Source organism: Amphiura filiformis, chromosome 3 (genome assembly GCF_039555335.1).
Source record: "Amphiura filiformis chromosome 3, Afil_fr2py, whole genome shotgun sequence".
Lineage (NCBI taxonomy): Eukaryota > Metazoa > Echinodermata > Ophiuroidea > Amphilepidida > Amphiuridae > Amphiura > Amphiura filiformis.
This window is the reverse complement of record NC_092630.1, coordinates 30194370-30214225: the sequence shown is the minus strand read 5'-3', so window position 1 is coordinate 30214225 and position 19856 is coordinate 30194370. Positions and strand designations below refer to the sequence as shown.

At 35.2% G+C, this 19856-nt stretch overlaps 1 protein-coding gene and 1 long non-coding RNA gene across 4 annotated transcripts in view; one reads left to right on the top strand and one right to left on the bottom strand.

The window, feature by feature from the left end:
- Positions 1 to 858, bottom strand: part of LOC140148339 (uncharacterized) — a 5845-nt gene extending 4987 nt beyond the window's left edge. Inside the window, exon 1 of the long non-coding RNA XR_011858475.1 lies at positions 803 to 858. This is a non-coding gene — a long non-coding RNA (uncharacterized lncRNA). The remainder of the gene's footprint in view (positions 1 to 802) is intronic.
- Positions 859 to 2457: 1599 nt separating this feature from the next.
- The window catches only part of LOC140148343 (copine-8-like), a 42469-nt gene continuing 25070 nt past the window's right edge, over positions 2458 to 19856 (top strand). For all 3 annotated transcript variants that reach the window (XM_072170264.1, XM_072170263.1, XM_072170265.1), the window contains exons 1-7: positions 2458 to 2611; positions 4467 to 4507; positions 5063 to 5109; positions 5600 to 5703; positions 6434 to 6473; positions 7257 to 7333; positions 8495 to 8555. In XM_072170264.1, the coding sequence (XP_072026365.1) occupies positions 2532 to 2611; positions 4467 to 4507; positions 5063 to 5109; positions 5600 to 5703; positions 6434 to 6473; positions 7257 to 7333; positions 8495 to 8555 (450 nt within the window). In that variant the 5' untranslated portion in view covers positions 2458 to 2531. The remainder of the gene's footprint in view (positions 2612 to 4466; positions 4508 to 5062; positions 5110 to 5599; positions 5704 to 6433; positions 6474 to 7256; positions 7334 to 8494; positions 8556 to 19856) is intronic.

Below are 19856 nucleotides of genomic sequence, written 5' to 3'. Positions count from 1 at the left end.
CAGCAGATCGCCTCAGCAGCCAATCAGAGACAAGTGCGTCCAACGCAGTAAATACGCGATGTATGCTTAAAATACGCGCTTGTAAAAGGTTTACTGGAATTGATTATAATACTCATTTTCCAGCTTTTTGTGTGAGATTTATTACCTAGGAGTGAGATTATACTACCTGCGTTAGACCGCGAGAAAGTGACCCCATGCGTGAGACTCACGCGGCACGCCAATGCGTGAGAGAGTTGACAGCCCTGATGACCATTATTAATACTGCAGAGATCATTCCAGAAAGGAAAGCAGTAATATGTCATGCATGTTTCGTTTTGTTTGTTGTCAATTTATCATGACAAATTGACATGCAATAAAAATGCATGACTGACAAAACTTTATAAAAAAATTTAATTTCAATTCAATTAACAATAATTTGATAACATAAAACACCGACGCTATTTAACACATGGAAATGAACATGTGTTTAATTTGCACAAAATCAGCACTGTTCTACCGATTTTTCTCGATTTTTTATAGTACGCCGGGAGTATTTCAGTCGGGGAGTTCAGTGTACGCTGTGCATACACGGCGCAGAATTCGGCAACCTTTACGTTGACCGATGTCGACGAAGGTCCGCATGGAGCCTCGATTATAATTCCAATTTATTGCAAATAAGAGAGTCCGCCGCTCACAAATTTCACCTCAACATAAAATTAACATATTATAGTTTTATATTTTATTATTCTCTAACTGTTATTTTGTTTTATACGGCAAATTCACACCTCTTGAATAATGTAAACATGACGAGAACATTACTTACCGTGACCCAAGCAGTGAACACATCAAAATGACTTCCGGCGATGATGGCACTTCAGATTTGTAAATTTGGTATCAAAAGTTAAACAAAGTCAACATCCATGTAATTTTTTACGTATTAACAGTCGATTGATGATTTTTATTTTCTGTAATGAACTGTCAAAAAGTTGTTTAAAAATCAGCGGGAAAAATATCATTCCTCATACCCACGGGGGCAAATGTCGTCCACCAAAGTCCTTACCGGTAAAATTTGACCTTTTAACGGTCGTATGCGAAAGTTGCCGTCGTACTGTAAAATATCAGTTGATTTCGATTTTGCGTTTTGTGAGTTATGCATGATATGTGTATACACTGCACTGCTCCATAGGCCACTGTTAATTTCAAATTCAAATTTGACGATATTTTTGAAATTTGGTTTAAAACATGCAGGCAGAGGTTTCCAGTGGTATCACGAAATGTCCTTTTAACTGGAAATGAAAGTCAAATTTTAATGTTTGGTAAATTTGTGGAAATAATCGCCAAAAACATGGGTTTTTAGGGTGTTTTTTTGTAGGCCTATGTTGTGACAATCAAGTCAAAAGACACTTGCAAAGACTATTATTACAAGTTGTTCATTTTAATTTGTGAAAATTATACTTTCAAACTGAATCATTTTCATAATACCAAAAACACTTTTAGCCTAAACTTAAGATTTTGAATGCTTAGACTTGTACTACCAGGTCTTAAAATTTTGTGACTACATTGAAAGAAAGCGTGCAAAATTGAATGTTAGGCCGTGTAAAATTAATATTTTGGTTAGTCTCGTCCCCTCCCTCCTCAATTTCTGGGATTTGTCAGATTTTTTGATTTTTTATAGATTTTTCACTTTTTTTTAGACTTCGGAATGATTTATGAAATCTTCATACATATAAATAAGTTTATTAGAGAACAAGCATCACTTCCAAGTCTTTTTGTGGTACTCTAGGGGTTTATCCTCAGAATCTCACATTTGAAAAAAAAAAAAGGGCCTCATCGTTTCCTCGAGCACTGTTGGAGAAGACCGAAAACTACTGACAATGCTAATCTTACATTGAAAAAAAAAAAAAAAAAAAAACACCTCCCTCCTCACCAATTCATGAAAATCCTCTGGACGAGAACCAAAACATTAATTTTATACGGCCTTAATATCAAAATTAAAATGGGTTTTTTAAATAATTTCAAAAATGTTATATTTTTTTTCCTTTTCTTTTTCTTTTTTTCTGTCTTTTCTTTTCTTCTTCTTTTTTTTCTTTTTTTTTTTGTTGATCGGAGTCCATCCGGTGTCAGTTGCAGATATTCTGTATAAAATGATCCAGATCCGGATCCAGATCCAGATCCAGATGCCAAGCCACACCTACTTCATGCATCATGTTTATGTTTTATACCGAGCACTAAATGTATAACTATGTTATAGTAGCAAAGCAATATAAATTACGTAATTTACTTTAAAATTGTAGATTTGAATAGACTACTCATGAACAGTAAAGTATGAATAATAAACAAATAAAATATTGTCAAAATAAGATAGATCACAAGATATATATTGAATAAAATAAATATTTCATCTGGCTATATCAGGAAGTTCTTGCGTCAATTGAGTGATGAAATGACGTCAATAACCCTTGATGGTGTTGCTAAAAATAGAACAGACAAAACTGGTGGCTGCTGTATTTCAGTGATTTTGTGAATTTACTACATGACCGTAACATATCGAGATGGCTCATCCAGGAACACAGTTCTTACCAGGAACAGCTACTGTTCCCGCGACGAAAGTGGAAATAACAGTGTCATGCAGGTAAACCCATACATTTCTTGGTAAAAATACATGAAAAGTGTAAGCTTACACTGATTTGTAGTACAGTCAGTCAGTGTATTACTGTTGAATTCGTCACCCATGAATGATTGCATAATAGCAACAAAAAAAATAGTGGGAATATTATACAAATACCACATGGTTTGAAGGGAAATATGGGACACTATTTTTCCTAGGGTAGGGGTCATGGCATCAGGCCTACAAAACTGAACCTGAACATGACTAAATCATTTAAACAATTTATTGAAACACAAACTGCACCAGAAAAGGATTTAAAATAAGATTTGACTAGTTTCCACCATGCCACACAGAACCTGTGCATCTAGGGAACTAACCTTTTGTTATGTTAAATAGCTTTCTGAATATTACGTTTAAGATCGCATTCCACTTACTCAAGAACTCCAGCTTTGAATTTGCACACGATAGTTACGCATTTGAAGCTAGACATGCTTTGGTATGGTTTTTCGGTCGGACAGCGGTGCAATTTTTTGCACCGTAGGTTATTTATTCTGTTATTAATGTTGAATTTTGGATGAAAGTTAATTCGATGAGTCAACAGTAGCTTTTGAGCAAGATTTGCCTATTTTGGGCAGTCTAAAAGTTTGCTGAAGTGTAATTTTAGCAACATTTTTGAGGCAATCGCCTGTTGTGATTGGCTGTGTTTACTACTGACCTTCCATTGCTGTACACAGTGTCATGCTTCAGCGATTCCGACTACATTTTGAATGCTATGGTCTATAGCCTAGAATGTGAAGCTATCGGTGAGCAAATTCTTGGCTAGACTTCTCGAGCAACATTCCACATTATCAGTGAACATCATTTCAAAGAGAAGCTTCATTTAATTAAGTTCATGTCGCAAATCTCACAGAATTCTGGCGCATATAAATTTGCGTAATGAGAATGATGGGTGATTGTGTTGCGTTTATGGCCTACACTACAGTAACTGCACTGCAAAGACCTTTTGTGTTTCGTAATGGCTGACTGATCGGGTAAAAAAGAACTACGTCACAACTCATGTGACGCCCGGGCCCCGGTGCGACGCTTCTCATGAATTGATTGGCAAATGATGTGATGATTGATATGATGCTGATGTGATTTTATTAGACAATTCGAACTCGAGTTTATGTTTACGCCATGAACTGCACCAAATCGGGTAGTGTAAAAAGTCAGATGTAATCAAGGGTGAAAATAAAAAATAAGAACTTTTCTACCAGGGCTCAGTTTGGAAAAAAAAAGCAAGTCTTGGTAGTGCTTAGCACATATAATTTTAGCACAATATGTTTACATACAGAATGCAAACAACCACACACTATGAAAATAGTTTGTCGGGTGCATACATGTAGCGAAATGATCCGGATGTATTTTGACGTCCATGAGTGACACCATGACACACAAACATTGTGAAGTCAATACTCTTTAGTTCTACCTTACTGTTGATGTGTACAGGTGCACACTAATTTAGTAATTACCGTATTCATTCTAATAAGCGCCCAGGGCACTTAACAAAGTCATTTTGGGTGGGCGCTTATTTTTACCTGGTTTACCTAATTTTTTTGTTAGGGGTGTTTATTAGACAAATTTATGTATGTTATAAATGGGTCTTAAGACGTTCTAGTACATTGTAGCTTTTCTGATATAGAAAATGTATTGGAAGTTTACACAGTTCACTGTATCGACGTCTATCTGTCACTTCAATATTGATGGTACCCTTTAGCAAATTGAAAATACCCTGGGTGGGCGCTTATTTGGGCATGGGCGCTTATTGGAATGAATATGGTAGTTAGTAATTAATATAATAATTGACACTGTGATTTGTTGTTTTTTGTTTGATGAATAGGAATCTTCGTGACAGAGATGTAATGTCAAAATCAGATCCCAGTAAGTATAGAACTTTCAATTCTTTTTTGTTATGTTGTGACTGATGCAATAACAAATAGGGTCCTTGTCAGTGCATTGAGCTTAGTCACTAAAATTTTCCCCAATTCCGGATCCAGTTATTAACAACCCCACTAAAAAAAATTGAAATTCCACATAAATCAGACTTGCCCCACAATTATAAAAAAATTTAACAAATTATAAATGTATCCTGATTCTAGAAAAATTACAAATTTGTTGGGATTCTAAACAAAGAGCCTATCAGTCTATGCAGTCCAGTAAGTTTGAGCAAACATATGATTTATTCTAATTTAATGACTAATTATTAAAACTAACATGCGATAAGATAAAGAGTAGGACCTAATATCTTGGTGCATACTGAAGATTCAAATGTTAGATTTGTGTCAAGGCTTTGAAATTTTTAGGCCAAGAGCAAACAAGGAAATTTTTATCTACGTGCTGTGTCCTAGGCAGCTCTTGGTAGCCCTGATTACAAAGATGCACAATGAATAACAGTTCTAACTTGCATAAAATGAACTTGATGTTCTTAATTTTCAGTGTGTGTTTTGTATACAACACAACTTGGTTCAAGACAATATGCAGAGGTAAGCATAATTGTGTAGAGTATAAAACTAAAAGAAACTGAAATTATTTGTATTCATTTGATGGTGAGAAGAAAACACTTGGAGAAACATAATCCCTTCTGTGGGCCTAATCTAACACAGAAACCCTTACCCTAACTGTAATCATTCATTAACTTTCATTTTCATTGCTATACCACAACCACAATGGGTTTGTACTATGGTAGGCCTACTACAGAAATATCCACATATGTCACAATCAGAAACTTGTTTATTGTATTGAGTCGTATGACCGTGTACTCACAATCACATATGTAAATTTTTAAACAATTTTTTCTAAAATCATGTAAAATCAGCTGTTTTGAACATTTTTTCGAAAAATATGTTTGAAAAAATCTTGTATGTATTGTTTTAATGAATAAAGAAATTATGACTTTTGTGAATAAATAATAATAATAAATTTGAGATAACTAAAGTAAATATTTTCCTGTTTTTTTTACCTTATTTTCTACAGTATGAGAGAACAGAACAAATAAAGAACACCCTGAATCCAGATTTTGTTCACAAATTCATGTTAACCTACTACTTTGAAGAATGCCAGAGATTACAATTTGATATGTAAGTTTCCAAGTGTTGATCAGTGCTTGTAATCCCAGGGAGGGTGGGTGGTCTTTATGGGGATGTGCAGCAGATTGGGGTAGCATTGGGCTAATTCCAGTTGAAATCCATACACCCCCTGCCCCAATGGAAGACATGACCTTAATCGCCCACACAGGCCGGAGTTACCTGAATGGGTGATTCCATTTGATATTCACAATCCCTGTGAGGGAGATAAAGGTCATGTCTTCCATTAGGGTATAGAATTAAACTGAAATAGCTTATTTTCAGGCTCTTAGATGTAGCTACAGAATTTCAGAAAACTGGTTTGGAGAAGGGGTGCTTTTAAAAAAAATATGGAAACAGTGTACTTTTGTTAATTGTTTTTTATTTTAGGAAAAATTGCACAACTTTTCCAGAATTTTGTCAAATTTTATTTGTACAGCTGTAAAGTAATACTGTAAATAGTAATGCACATGAAGGGTTCAGAATCAGATATATCCATTTCTCTTGATTTGAGATAAAGGAAAATACATTATAACTTGTCAAAGAACATAATAAGAAAATATGGGCTGTTTTTGATCAAAGTTTCAAAAATTGTACATTGGATTTTTTAAAAGTAGGTAGCCTTAATTAATGCAAAAAAGTTTGAAAATATCTTGTTTTGCATCTGAACCCTTTACATTATACCAAAACATCACACTGTTGTATTGTAGTATGTAATTCATGATTTTCTTATTTTATTATTTAGCTATGATGTGGACTCTCCAAAAGCAAAGCTTGATTCACATGTAAGTATGATATTCTAAAATACATTTCATTGTGTCAAATTTAGTACAAACTATCCCAAATATCATGTTTCAATCCAAACATTATCTCCTAAATCAAGATCAAAGCCAACATTTTGCACAGAGATGCATGCAATGGGCGGTTCCAGGCGTAATCTATGTACATGTACACCCGCTATGGAAGACGTACCGGTATCCTTAAACAGGGGTGCAGATTTCAAATGGTCATGGAGTCAGCTATTTAGGTAACCCCATTTGAAATTCTTACTCCCTTTGTGGAATATGAAGGTTGTGTTTTCCATAGGGGTATATGGATTTCAAATGGAATTGTCCAATCAGTGTTCCCTCTCAGGATTTTTTGTTAGGCCAATTTTAGCCATGAGTGAAATTTATGGCGCAAGTAAGAGACCGTTTCTTTTTTAAAGGCCTTACCTTGCGCCAATTCTTGGAATCCCTGGACCCAGTTGCATGCCATACGGTCTTACCTCCATGAGAACTACCTGCCGATTGGCCAAAAAGAAGTTTTCATTATCAATTGGACCAATCAGCAACATTGTTAGAAAAATTTCACCACACAAAAAATTGAGGTGAATTATTTGCAAAGCTCCATTCTGATTGGTGATTAAAGTGAAGATATCATGTGACCAATCAGAGGCAATGTTAGATCTGCAGGTAGTGCTCAGGGTGTTAACAGTAACACTGCTTACATCAGACTTGGTCATGTTGATGTTTGTCTGAATCCCATTTGTAGTAAAAAATCTTTGTTGTTATTTTTTTGTTTCTCAGGATTTTTTAGGAAGAGGAGAGACAACTTTGGGTGAGATTTTAGGTTCAGCCAACAACAAACTGGAGAAAAGTTTAACGTAAGTATATCTTAGTGCGTTCACTGAGCTACTATAACAAAATGTTCATATTTTGATGGCATTATTGCTAGCTTGTTTTAAATGCACATGGTGAGAGCATGGACAATAATTTTGTGTGTGAAATTCTGCCAGTATGTCTGTGCATATACCCCAAAATTGCAGTACATACGAAAGTAATCACTAGAATAATAATAAAACATTGAATCAAAATGAATTTGTCACCAATTACACTCTGTCCTTTGACAGGGACATATGTGGCCGTTCACCACAAATGAGCCCAGAAGTCAGCCCTTCATGAAGTTCAGATTTTTACAGATTTGGAGAGATTAGGGGCAAGGTGGCGCAGCGGTACGGGCTCTGCCTTGTAATCGGTGGATTGCGAGTTCGAACCCCGATGGTGCCATCGTGTTGTGCTCTTGGGCAAGGCGCTTTACCTTACTTGCTTCTCTCTACCCAGGGGTGAAATGGGGAGCTGTTATGAATACTGTCCATTGAGTGCCGCCCAAAGGTATGAGCATGCCTTGGGCATTGTATGGCAGCTGACATATTCTAACGATGGCGGAATAAATGTAAAAGCGCTTTGGTACACGTGCACATGTGAAAGGCGCTGTATAAATACCAACATTTATTTTATTATTAATTATTATTATCAAACCTGAAGCTTCAAAATGACACTTCAAGCAACTTTGTATGATATCCTGAAATGAAGTTCTGTTTCTTCAAAATTTTGCCTTACAACAAAACTCCACTTAAAGTTATCAAAATTCTATCATTTCTGTTGAAACCAGCTCCATAAAATGTCAATTTTTAATTATTTTTAGTGTTTGTATAGCTGTGTAACTTTGCAGTTGTATAAGAGAAGTATTTCAAATCTGTGAAAATCTCATTTTTCTCAAAATATGACATTTTTGGATATTTTGCACTGTAGCTCAAAATCCGACTTATGGGCTCATTTTGTCGTGGATGGTCACATATTGATTGTGTAATGTGAACATGGATGCCGACAGCAGCCCAGGACTTGAGGTAGATAAATTCAGGTTCAACATAATGGAGACAAATCTATGATACTATAGCAAATGTGCTTGAAGCATGCAAAAAGAAAAAGATACTTTTACAACATGAATGTTTGATATGTCTGATTTTGCTTTTTGTTAACTTCAGCGGCTCATCAAAGGACTGTGGAAAGATCATCTTATCTGCTGAAGAAGTCAGTGATTGCAAGGTAGGACATTATTTTTCTTACTTTTTGTATTGAGGAAATTTCTGAGAATAAATTTGAAGTGAACACACACCACTTCAGAGATGTGTGCACATGCATGCATGTAGGCGTGGGGATACATGTGCCTGCACACCCCTACACAAACTTTCAAATACACCTTGCCTACAAACACACGCAAGGACCACCCTGCCAAAAGCAGACTCACACAGGCACATAATCTGGACAGTCACATACACACACAAAAGCCTAAATAAATCCACACCCATATGCACACACCCTGCAAGTGTGCACTCAAACCTACTCAGATATCTTGGTCATCATTTACAATAAAATAAACATTACATTGCTTAATATTATTTTCAAACTCAATGTTAAAGTTAATCCATTTACAGACAGAGCAATTATCCAGGGACTGCGTCTTTTGAGGAGAGCGAGAGCAATCACTCTCTTCTACTCTCCTTAAATCTGATATAGGAGAGCAATTTTAAGCTCTCCTTAGTTGACCATTCTCTCCTTACACTTTTGTTTTGTAAATGCTCTCTAAACAGCTCTCCTTGAAGGCTTCAGAAGAGCTATTTAATGCTCTCTTGCCAATTCCAAAAGACAATCCCTGATTATCAACAAGCTATATGAGATGCCGGTTTCTAGAAAGGATTTAGAGGTATCCCTGAATGTTGCTAAATGTTTTTAAGGTGTGTCTTGGGCTACACTGGTCAGAGAATTCCTGTAAAGTAGCTTAAAACTGCTGATGTATGTTTGCACTTGTCAGTGCTTAGCACGCTATAAATTAATGCATTTTTGTTTAATGTTTTCTCCAATGTACAATTGGGTTGAGATCTGTTTCATTACAGCCGAAGGTGGCAATTATAGAATTGAGTTAATACATACATGACATTACAAAAACTCCTAACTTGACAAGCAAGTGGGCTATATGTAAGGATTTCAGCTTTTAGCATGCTTGGTTACTGGATAAGGCCTAAAAAAGATTTGTATTGCACTTTTTGACCGATCCCTAAAATCTGAAAAAATATTTGAATTTTCTTGTATTTTGTTTAAACTTCACAAAATGTTTAGCCTGTTTGTAATTCGTACCACACAACTCTTATATGAAAACAATGACCCTGACAAACACAGTCTTAGCTAGGATTTGACAAGTGCCTGTCATTTTCACCAAAACTACCCCTGAAAACATAAACCAGACCACTGCCTCTTCTAGGGTTCAGTCAGTTCAAATAGCTATTGCTTTTGCCTTGATTTATTAAGCCTGGTCTTGTTTTGACTGCACAGAACTAATTGAAGCACCACTTTCAGAATTTAGCATAATCACAGGGTGACGGGTGGACAGGTGGCTAGCTAACACCATGTTGACAAACCTGATAAATCATTGTTACCATCATATTTTGTGGTGCAAATTGTGTTTTTTTAATATTGTATGTGGCAAAATATATATTTAAAAAAATGAAGAAAAAAATGGAACATTCTTGGTTTGCACTTATGTACTGGCCCAATAAATACCAAAATTCACTTTCCTTTTGAGCTAAAATAGTCTGAAATTGGAAATTGTTCAGCGGCAATTCAAGCTGCACTGACCCAGTAAATAACAAAATTCACTTTCATTTTGAGCGAAAATAGTGTGAAATTGAAAATTGTACAGGCATAGATCGGTGGATCCCCCAATATTTTGCCAGGGAGGTGGTCCATACAATCATCCCCACCAATGTTGATGCCTGTATGTGGGTTCTGACCAAATTAACCTCATATTTGGTCATTTTAGCTCCAAAAGTGCAATTGTTTTGTGCGCTTCACAAGAATTTATTCCACTTGTGCACCATATTTCATCAGTTAGCCTTCAATATGGCAAAAACTGTTTGTGCACTTTGTACCATAAACTCATTCCATCACCAAAAGGTGCTGCATACACTTTAAAAATTTTTTACCATTTTACAGGAACATACAAATTGATACCTGTATAGCTTTACTTACACATTTGCCTTTACTATATAGATAGTCATGCTCAAATTGTACTTGCCATTCAACTGAACCTATATAACCATAACTAATGACTAAATGCAACACCATAATCATAATGTTGAGCTACCTCTGGTGATTAAGTCACAGATGCATTGTAGATTTCATGCATCATGCACAATTCAATGTAGGTTTATCTTGACGTAAAACAACCCAATTATCATAGTGTTTGGTTGACCTTTTACTTGATGCCACCCTAGCTTGTTTTTTGTTTATCTGTAATGTGCATTATGTTTATTGTTTGTTGAACTGTGAGTATGTATGTTGTTCATGATCATTTCTTAATGGGCAGAGGGGTGGTGGTGGGGGGGGGGAGGGAGGTAAATGAAGCGTCAGGTTTTGCATCTTCTTTTATGCATTATAATATATATAATATTGTCAATATGCTATTAAATAATTCATCTTAAATCCCAACAAAATTAGTCAATAATAGGTAATTAAACAGTCACAATTATATGTAATTTCATTTTTATTGATATAGATTTTTCCTGTAAATTATTGCTCAGTATACATGCTCTTTGAGTATCCAATCTATCAAAGTATTAAATTATCATCTTGTTATTTTTATAATATTCTACGCAGCTGCTTTAATAGTCCCATAGCCGTTGCAAAGTCAGGAGTTACGAACCTAAATTAACCATCCAAATGGACTCTGACAGACAATGCTTCTAGAATAACAGACATTTAGATGTTTGCAAGGTTATTTTTGTGTGATTATAGCCATTCTGAACAGTTTAGTGATTTCTTTTATTCACAGTTTGAAATAGCTACATATTGAAGCCTTTTATTGAATGGTTTTCAATTTGCTGTTGCCTACATATATTTAACTATGAAAATTAAACCCCTACGAAAATGTCCTGTCTTATGTAATGTACTACAGTGTATGGTTTTTCATAAATTATGCTTAAGTCAGAGGCTTTACAAAATGTGTCCTATCTCTTTTAAAGAATAGCACTTAATGGTACCAATTTGTTTTTACGATCAAAGCATGTTGATGGCTTAAAACTAAATGTGTTCCTTGTTTATAAGTAGTAGATAGCAATTTATTTGGAAAATACCAATTAATTTAATATAAAATTGACCCTTGGCAATGTAGAGTGATAGTAATCTGTGTTTCCCAGTTAATAAAATACTGAAATTGAGAGATGGCTTGAACAACACGATGCATTCTATAAAACAATTTGTTTGTGTGTGTTTTATATTCACAGATTTTGTGATATATATATGCCTATTTCATTCTATATGAAATAAAATTGGTGTAAAAAATTGATGCACCCAATAAATTGGGCTTTGATCATGTTGATGGGGAAAGTAAATTCATAAAATTTCCTGCTGCTAATAATACAGTGTGCTTTTCATAGACATAATTATTCAAAGTATATTACAATGAAAATATTGCTTAATAGTATTGTTATAGATGAGTTGGTGACATGCATTTGTGTACAATGTGTCATTCAACAACATGTAATCACAATATGTGACACCTTGCTTTTAATAATAGGGCAATGTTCAATGCATTTGTGATTCTTGGGTAGTAACTGGGAGCATATAAGAATAAAAACCACAAACAATATATTTTGAGCAAAAGGTTCAAGAGAATTGTTTCCTGAATTGTTTTCAAATCGGGAGGGGGGGGGAAATTCAAGTTTGTTTTGAGTAAGGGTGTGATTTGGGTAGGGGTGTGTCGTTAAGAATTTGAAAGTGGACCTATCAACATTACCAATTTTTCACAGAAATTTGTTCCCATGATAAACCAAAATCATTGATATACCAAAGTCAAAATTTTTTTAGGGAAATGTCTGAAATTTTGGCTAGAGTGAGGCAAAATTGGGATATTTCCTGAAAATTGGGAAAATTAAAAAAAAGGACCATCCATACACCAAAATTGGTCTAGAAAAAGGGGTAATTGATTCCAAAAGGGGGAAAATGCTACCCATGTTTGTGGCACTTCCCGGTATAGTTATATGTACCCCTCCGGCTTTTCAAATACTAGTATTATTAGTATTATAAAAGAACAGATTGGAAGATACAGGACAAAAAAAGAAGGCTTAATTAGCTTTCCCAACTATAAATTATGAGAATAGCAATTTGCTGTCAGCTAGCCTTTGGGTCAAGCATGTCAAGAAAGAGGAAATACTTAATCCAATGGCAATGCCACAGGTCAACACTATAATGCATGTTTCTGTGGGGGGGGTCTGTCTAGGAGTTGGAGTAGTTGTAGTGTGCCCACATACTATTCCCGATTCCAGAAAAATACAGCACTAATTTTTTGGGATTAAAAGATATGATCCTGTTTTGCCAAATGAAACATAGCTAAATCATAATCCTTTAGTTAGTCCTAACTGGCAATAAAAGTCAAATTTTAATATTTGGTCAACTTTTGGAAATAAATGTGGAAACATGCGATTTTAGGGTGCTTTTTGTATGCTGTGACAATCAAGCCCAAAGACTTGTACTAAGACTAATTTCAGTTTATGCATTATAATTTTTGGAAAAGACATGTTTCATTCTTATATCCAATCATTTAATTAAAGTAACACAAAAAAAGTGAAAATTAGAGCAACATTTTGGCATACACTCAGATTTTGAATGCTTAGACTTGTTCCAAGTCTTTGATTTTTGTGACTCGATTGTCAGAAAAGATGCTGAAAATGCATGTTTTTGGCTTTTTTTTTCAAGAAATTAGTAAAACTTTTTTTTCAAGAAATTAGTAAAATTTTAGACCCCATTGGAAATAAGTTGGCATATTTAGCCAACTTTATGGGTTATCCTGGCTCATTGACTTGGTTGTGTGTTTCTTGTGATGATGATTGATTGCTTATTTGTTATTTTCTGTATTGTTGTCAATTTTGCCAAACAAATAATAAATAAATAAATAGTGAACTTTTTCTTTTATCTCCATTTAGTACTAAATGAATGATTAGGATTGAGCTATATGTTTCAAATTTGGTCAAACTTGGTACTATTTTTTTAATCCCAAAAAAATTATCGCTGTATTTTTCTGGAATAGGGAGTAGTGTTTGTTGATGCTATAGGTGTGCGTAAAAATATCTATGTGTTCATGAATGTCAGTCTAATACTACTAGCCAGTAAATTGATCCTTGGAAACCTGAATTTGACTGGTATCTGCTGTAACACTAGGATCCACAACATGCTCATCTATCAAGGCACAGTTCTTTACCCCACATTTGCACATTCATTGAATAACCTTTGAAAATTTGGGGACAAAAACTCATACTCTGCACCTTGAGGTCAAATTTTGCACTATGATTGTTTAATTGAGGTTATTGAACCATGCCATTGGGATGAGTGGTGGTCCATAGTGTAATCAGCTCTAGGATGTAAAGGAAATATGCAAGGTGACACATATTTTGCAAATAGGTCAGGAATTACACGTAGCACACATATCCATTCATAAAGTTAATTTTCCCCACACTATGCAATATGAAGAATCCTGGTGTTGAGGATTTCCTGTAAACACTGGAGAAATTGTGGATATTCTGTAGAAGTGGAAATTCTTGCGAGATTAATTTTTTTTAGCTTGGCCAATTTTGAACTGTTTCCCTTGTTTTTAAATTCTCGATTCGTAGTTTCCTTAAGGGCGTACTACACCCATATATTGATTTGATTGGTCTAAAAAAATATTTTTTCATTTATAGCTAGGCGATATATGCACGGATCATGTGAAATAAAAAAAATTATGAAAAAACATCGTTTTTCACCTATTTGTTATAATTTGTTGATTGGTTGATAGGGACGCTTATTCATCCCTTTTGAAGGGATTTTTTATTTAGCGAGAGTACGAGTCAATCTCCATAGGGATGGGCGATACCAGCTTTTGGTACCGCTTGTCGATCTAGAGCAGTCAGGGGGTGTGGGTCGAATTTGTAGAAAAAAAAAATAAAATGAAAAAAAAAAATGGCGCATGAATAGGTCAGGAATTACACGTAGCACACATATCCATTCATAAAGTTAATTTTCCCCACACTATGCAATATGAAGAATCCTGGTGTTGAGGATTTCCTGTAAACACTGGAGAAATTGTGGATATTCTGTAGAAGTGGAAATTCTTAAGTAGATTAATTTTTTGAGCTTGGCCAATTTTGAACTGTTTCCCTTGTTTTTAAATTCTCGATTCGTAGTTTCCTTAAGGGCGTACTACACCCATATATTGATTTGATTGGTCTAAAAAAATATTTTTTCATTTATAGCTAGGCGATATATACGCACGGATCATGTGAAATAAAAAACATTATGAAAAAACATCGATTTTCACATATCTGTTATAATTTGTTGATTGGTTGATAAGGACGCTTATTCATCCCTTTTTAAGGATTTTTTATTTAGCGAGTACGAGTCAATCTCCATAGGGATGGGCGATACCAGCTTTTGGTACCGGTTGTCGATCTAGAGCAGTCAGGGGTGTGGGTCGAATTTGTAGAAAAATAAAATAAAATGAAAAAAAAAAAAATGGCCGCATGAATAGGTCAGGAATTACACGTAGCACACATATCCATTCATAAAGTTAATTTTCCCCACACTATGCAATATGAAGAATCCTGGTGTTGAGGATTTCCTGTAAACACTGGAGAAATTGTGGATATTCTGTGGAAGTGGAAATTCTTGCGAGATTAATTTTTTTGAGCTTGGCCAATTTTGAACTGTTTCCCTTGTTTTTAAATTCTCGATTCGTAGTTTCCTTAAGGGCGTACTACACCCATATATTGATTTGATTGGTCTAAAAACATATTTTTTCATTTATAGCTAGGCGATATATGCACGGATCATGTGAAATAAAAAATTATGAAAAAACATCGTTTTTCACCTATTTGTTATAATTTGTTGATTGGTTGATAAGGACGCTTATTCATCCCTTTTTAAGGGATTTTTTATTTAGCGAGAGTACGAGTCAATCTCCATAGGGATGGGCGATACCAGCTTTTGGTACCGGTTGTCGATCTAGAGCAGTCAGGGGGTGTGGGTCGAATTTGTAGAAAAAATAAAATAAAATGAAAAAAAAATGGCCGCGGAATAGGTCAGGAATTACACGTAGCACACATATCCATTCATAAAGTTAATTTTCCCCACACTATGCAATATGAAGAATCCTGGTGTTGAGGATTTCCTGTAAACACTGGAGAAATTGTGGATATTCTGTAGAAGTGGAAATTCTTGCGAGATTAATTTTTTTGAGCTTGGCCAATTTTGAACTGTTTCCCTTGTTTTTAAATTCTCGATTCAGTAGTTTCCTTAAGGGCGTATTACACACCATATATTGATTTGATTGGTCTAAAAAATATTTTTTCATTTATAGCTAGGCGATATATGCACGGATCATGTGAAATAAAAAAATTATGAAAAAACATCGTTTTCACCTATTTGTTATAATTTGTTGATTGGTTGATAAGGACGCTTATTCATCCCTTTTAAGGGATTTTTATTTAGCGAGAGTACGAGTCAATCTCCATAGGGATGGGCGATACCAGCTTTTGGTACCGGTTGTCGATCTAGAGCAGTCAGGGGGTGTGGGTCGAATTTGTAGAAAAAATAAAATAAAATGAAAAAAAAATGGCCGCGGAATAGGTCAGGAATTACACGTAGCACACATATCCATTCATAAAGTTAATTTTCCCCACACTATGCAATATGAAGAATCCTGGTGTTGAGGATTTCCTGTAAACACTGGAGAAATTGTGGATATTCTGTGGAAGTGGAAATTCTTATGTAGATTAATTTTTTGAGCTTGGCCAATTTTGAACTGTTTCCTTGTTTTTAAATTCTCGATTCAGTAGTTTCCTTAAGGGCGTACTACACCCATATATTGATTTGATTGGTCTAAAAAATATTTTTTTCATTTATAGCTAGGCGATATATGCACGGATCATGTGAAATTAAAAAAATTATGAAAAAACATCGTTTTTTCACCTATTTGTTATAATTTGTTGATTGGTTGATAAGGACGCTTATTCATCCCTTTTTAAGGGATTTTTTATTTAGCGAGAGTACGAGTCAATCTCCATAGGGATGGGCGATACCAGCTTTTGGTACCGGTTGTCGATCTAGAGCAGTCAGGGGGTGTGGGTCGAATTTGTAGAAAAAAAAAAATAAAATGAAAAAAAAATGGCCGCGGAATAGGTCAGGAATTACACGTAGCACACATATCCATTCATAAAGTTAATTTTCCCCACACTATGCAATATGAAGAATCCTGGTGTTGAGGATTTCCTGTAAACACTGGAGAAATTGTGGATATTCTGTAGAAGTGGAAATTCTTGCGAGATTAATTTTTTTGAGCTTGGCCAATTTTGAACTGTTTCCCTTGTTTTTAAATTCTCGATTCGTAGTTTCCTTAAGGGCGTACTACACCCATATATTGATTTGATTGGTCTAAAAAAATATTTTTTCATTTATAGCTAGGCGATATATGCACGGATCATGTGAAATAAAAAAAATTATGAAAAAACATCGTTTTTCACCTATTTGTTATAATTTGTTGATTGGTTGATAAGGACGCTTATTCATCCCTTTTTAAGGGATTTTTTATTTAGCGAGAGTACGAGTCAATCTCCATAGGGATGGGCGATACCAGCTTTTGGTACCGGTTGTCGATCTAGAGCAGTCAGGGGGTGTGGGTCGAATTTGTAGAAAAAATAAAATAAAATGAAAAAAAAATGGCCGCGGAGCGCGCTTGCGCGACGCAGGGGGATGTCTGAGGAGGATGTTCCCCCCTCAGAAATAAAAAAAAACGTGTGCAAAATGAAGATCTAATTGAAGCGATTTGGTGGACAATTTTGGCACTATTATGCCTAGGCCTACTAGTGTAAAATTTTAGTTTGGCGGCGAAAATTTGTGAAAGCCTTTCGTGGACAAGTTTCCCTATTATCGTAGGCCTATAAATTGTTTTAAACATAAATCGGCGAAAGCAGAAGCGAAAATGGCCACTTGTATATCGATTACGCAGGGGAGGGTAAAATGAAGACTAAATTGAAGTGATTTGGTGGACCATTTTGGTAGGCCTACTAGTGTGTAAAATTTTAGTTTGAAAAAGCCGCAAATTTGTAAAATGACGGTCCATGAAACCTTCCGTGGACAAGTTTTCCCTATAAATTGTCAACATAGGAAATTAAATATAAAAAAAGGGCCCAAGTCAATTTGCAAAATTCGAGATTCGTAAACATGGTAAAAACATGCATAAATCGATGAAGTCGGTATGGAGTCCGTCTTAATAATGACTTTGGTCACGGTGGCAAAATGTGACGGACCCTGCATATCGGCGGGCCCGTATAGTAATTTTCACATGCTTTTACGATGCGGACCCGCCTTCAAGCAACACGGTGACGGCCAGGTGGTGGCCGCATTGCATTCTCTAAATTCAGTACATTTTCATCGTCAACCGTGTAATTGAATGGGATTATTTTGAAATTTTAAAACCGTCACAAACAAATAGGCCTATGTTGATAAATAATATAAATACAAGCTAAAACCGTTGGGGTTCGATAATGAACCCCACAAAACTAACCGACTATATTGGAAAATGCCACACGGTCGGGCGGTTTCACAAGTTGCCGGCTCGATCATGTCATCCGCCGTCTGGTGACGGTGGTGAGGCCATTATTATAGGACCTACTCCCCATTCCAGAAAAATACAGCACTAATTTTTTGGGATTAAAAAAATATTATCCTGTTTTGCCAAATGAAATATAGCTAAATCCTAATCCTTTAGATAGTCCTAACTGGCAATAAAAGTTAATTTTTAATATTTGGTCAATTGTTGGAAATAAGGGCCAAAAACATGCGTTTTTAGGGTGTTTTTTGTATGCTGTGACAATCAAGCCCAAAGACTTGTACCAAGACTAATTTCAATTTATGCAGTTTAATTTTTTAAAAAGACAAGTTTCATTCTGATAACCAATCATTTAATTAATGTAACACAAAAAAGTGAATATTATAGCAAAATTTCGGCATATACTCAAGATTTTGAATGCTTAGTTCCAAGTCTTTGATTTTTGTGACTCAATTGTCAGAAAATATGCCGAAAATGCATGTTTTTGGCTCTTTTTTCCAGAAATTAGTAAAATAGTGAATTTTTTCTTTTATTGTCAGTTAGGACTAACTAAAGGATTAGGATTGAGCTATGTTTCATTTGGCAGAACTTGATAATAATTTTGTAATCCAAAAAAATTAGTGCTGTATTTTTCTGGAATGGGGAGTACTTCCGATCGACCCGACTGTGCGGGTTTTTATTAAGCATGGGCCTACTCAATTACGTGAAATTTAACCTTTTCTCTCCACCTTTTCTCCCTTTTCTCTTCTCCTTTCCCCCTCCCCCCTTTCTTCTCTTCTCTCCTTTCCTCTTTTTTTTGGAAATGCGAGCCAGTCGGCGCTCTCCACCCTGAATCCGCGTCTGATGTGTTGGGATGCGGGTGCGTGTGGCTGTAGGCCTACCGTACCACATTAACGAACTAAACTTACTCTTCGTGGGATTACGAATCGTAAAAACAAACAACACAGGTGATAATAAAACCAGTAGCAAACATCGATCACTTTACCAACAAGATGCAACAACTTTCTTTTAAATTAATGAAACAAAGCTTATTTTGGACTCAGAGTTTAATTTTAAGATGCTAGCAAGTCAATAACTTTGCACATTCTTTGCGCTCCTTTGTTTCAACTCTTGTTAAAAGATGACATAAAACTTGATGATCAGCTGACTCTTTCTGTTGACAATTTAAGTTTAAAACATTATTAACACAATTTTTGTGTTGAAAATAATTGTAAACAAAACCAATACAATTGGCTAGTTTCAAATCTTTCGTAACATTATATTAAACCGTGTTTTTTGTAAAATAGTTTGTAAAAGATTTGCAATTAGGCCGTACTTTTATTGGGATCGAACATTGCCACTTTACAATGATCAAGGACACCAAAACTTTGGGTGTGTGAAAAATCCTATTGTTAAAAATTTTATGAAATGAGAATCCCTAAGCGTAAACTAGTTTCTATACACTTTTAAATTTGAATGATAGGGCGCTGCTTTGTGACGCTTTCAAGTACATTAGAAAACAATTGTTATTTAAAGTAACATTTTTCAAAATCGAGATTTTTAATTGTAATAGGCCTAAATATAACATAACAAACAGTGCACACCCTGAAATGTTTTATCGTGTAGGCCTACATGCGCCGCTAATGCTCGCCATGATGTACCGCTGAGTGCACTATCCCATAGACAATTCATTTGATTAATCAAAATATACAGTGTACAATGCGACGTAGGCC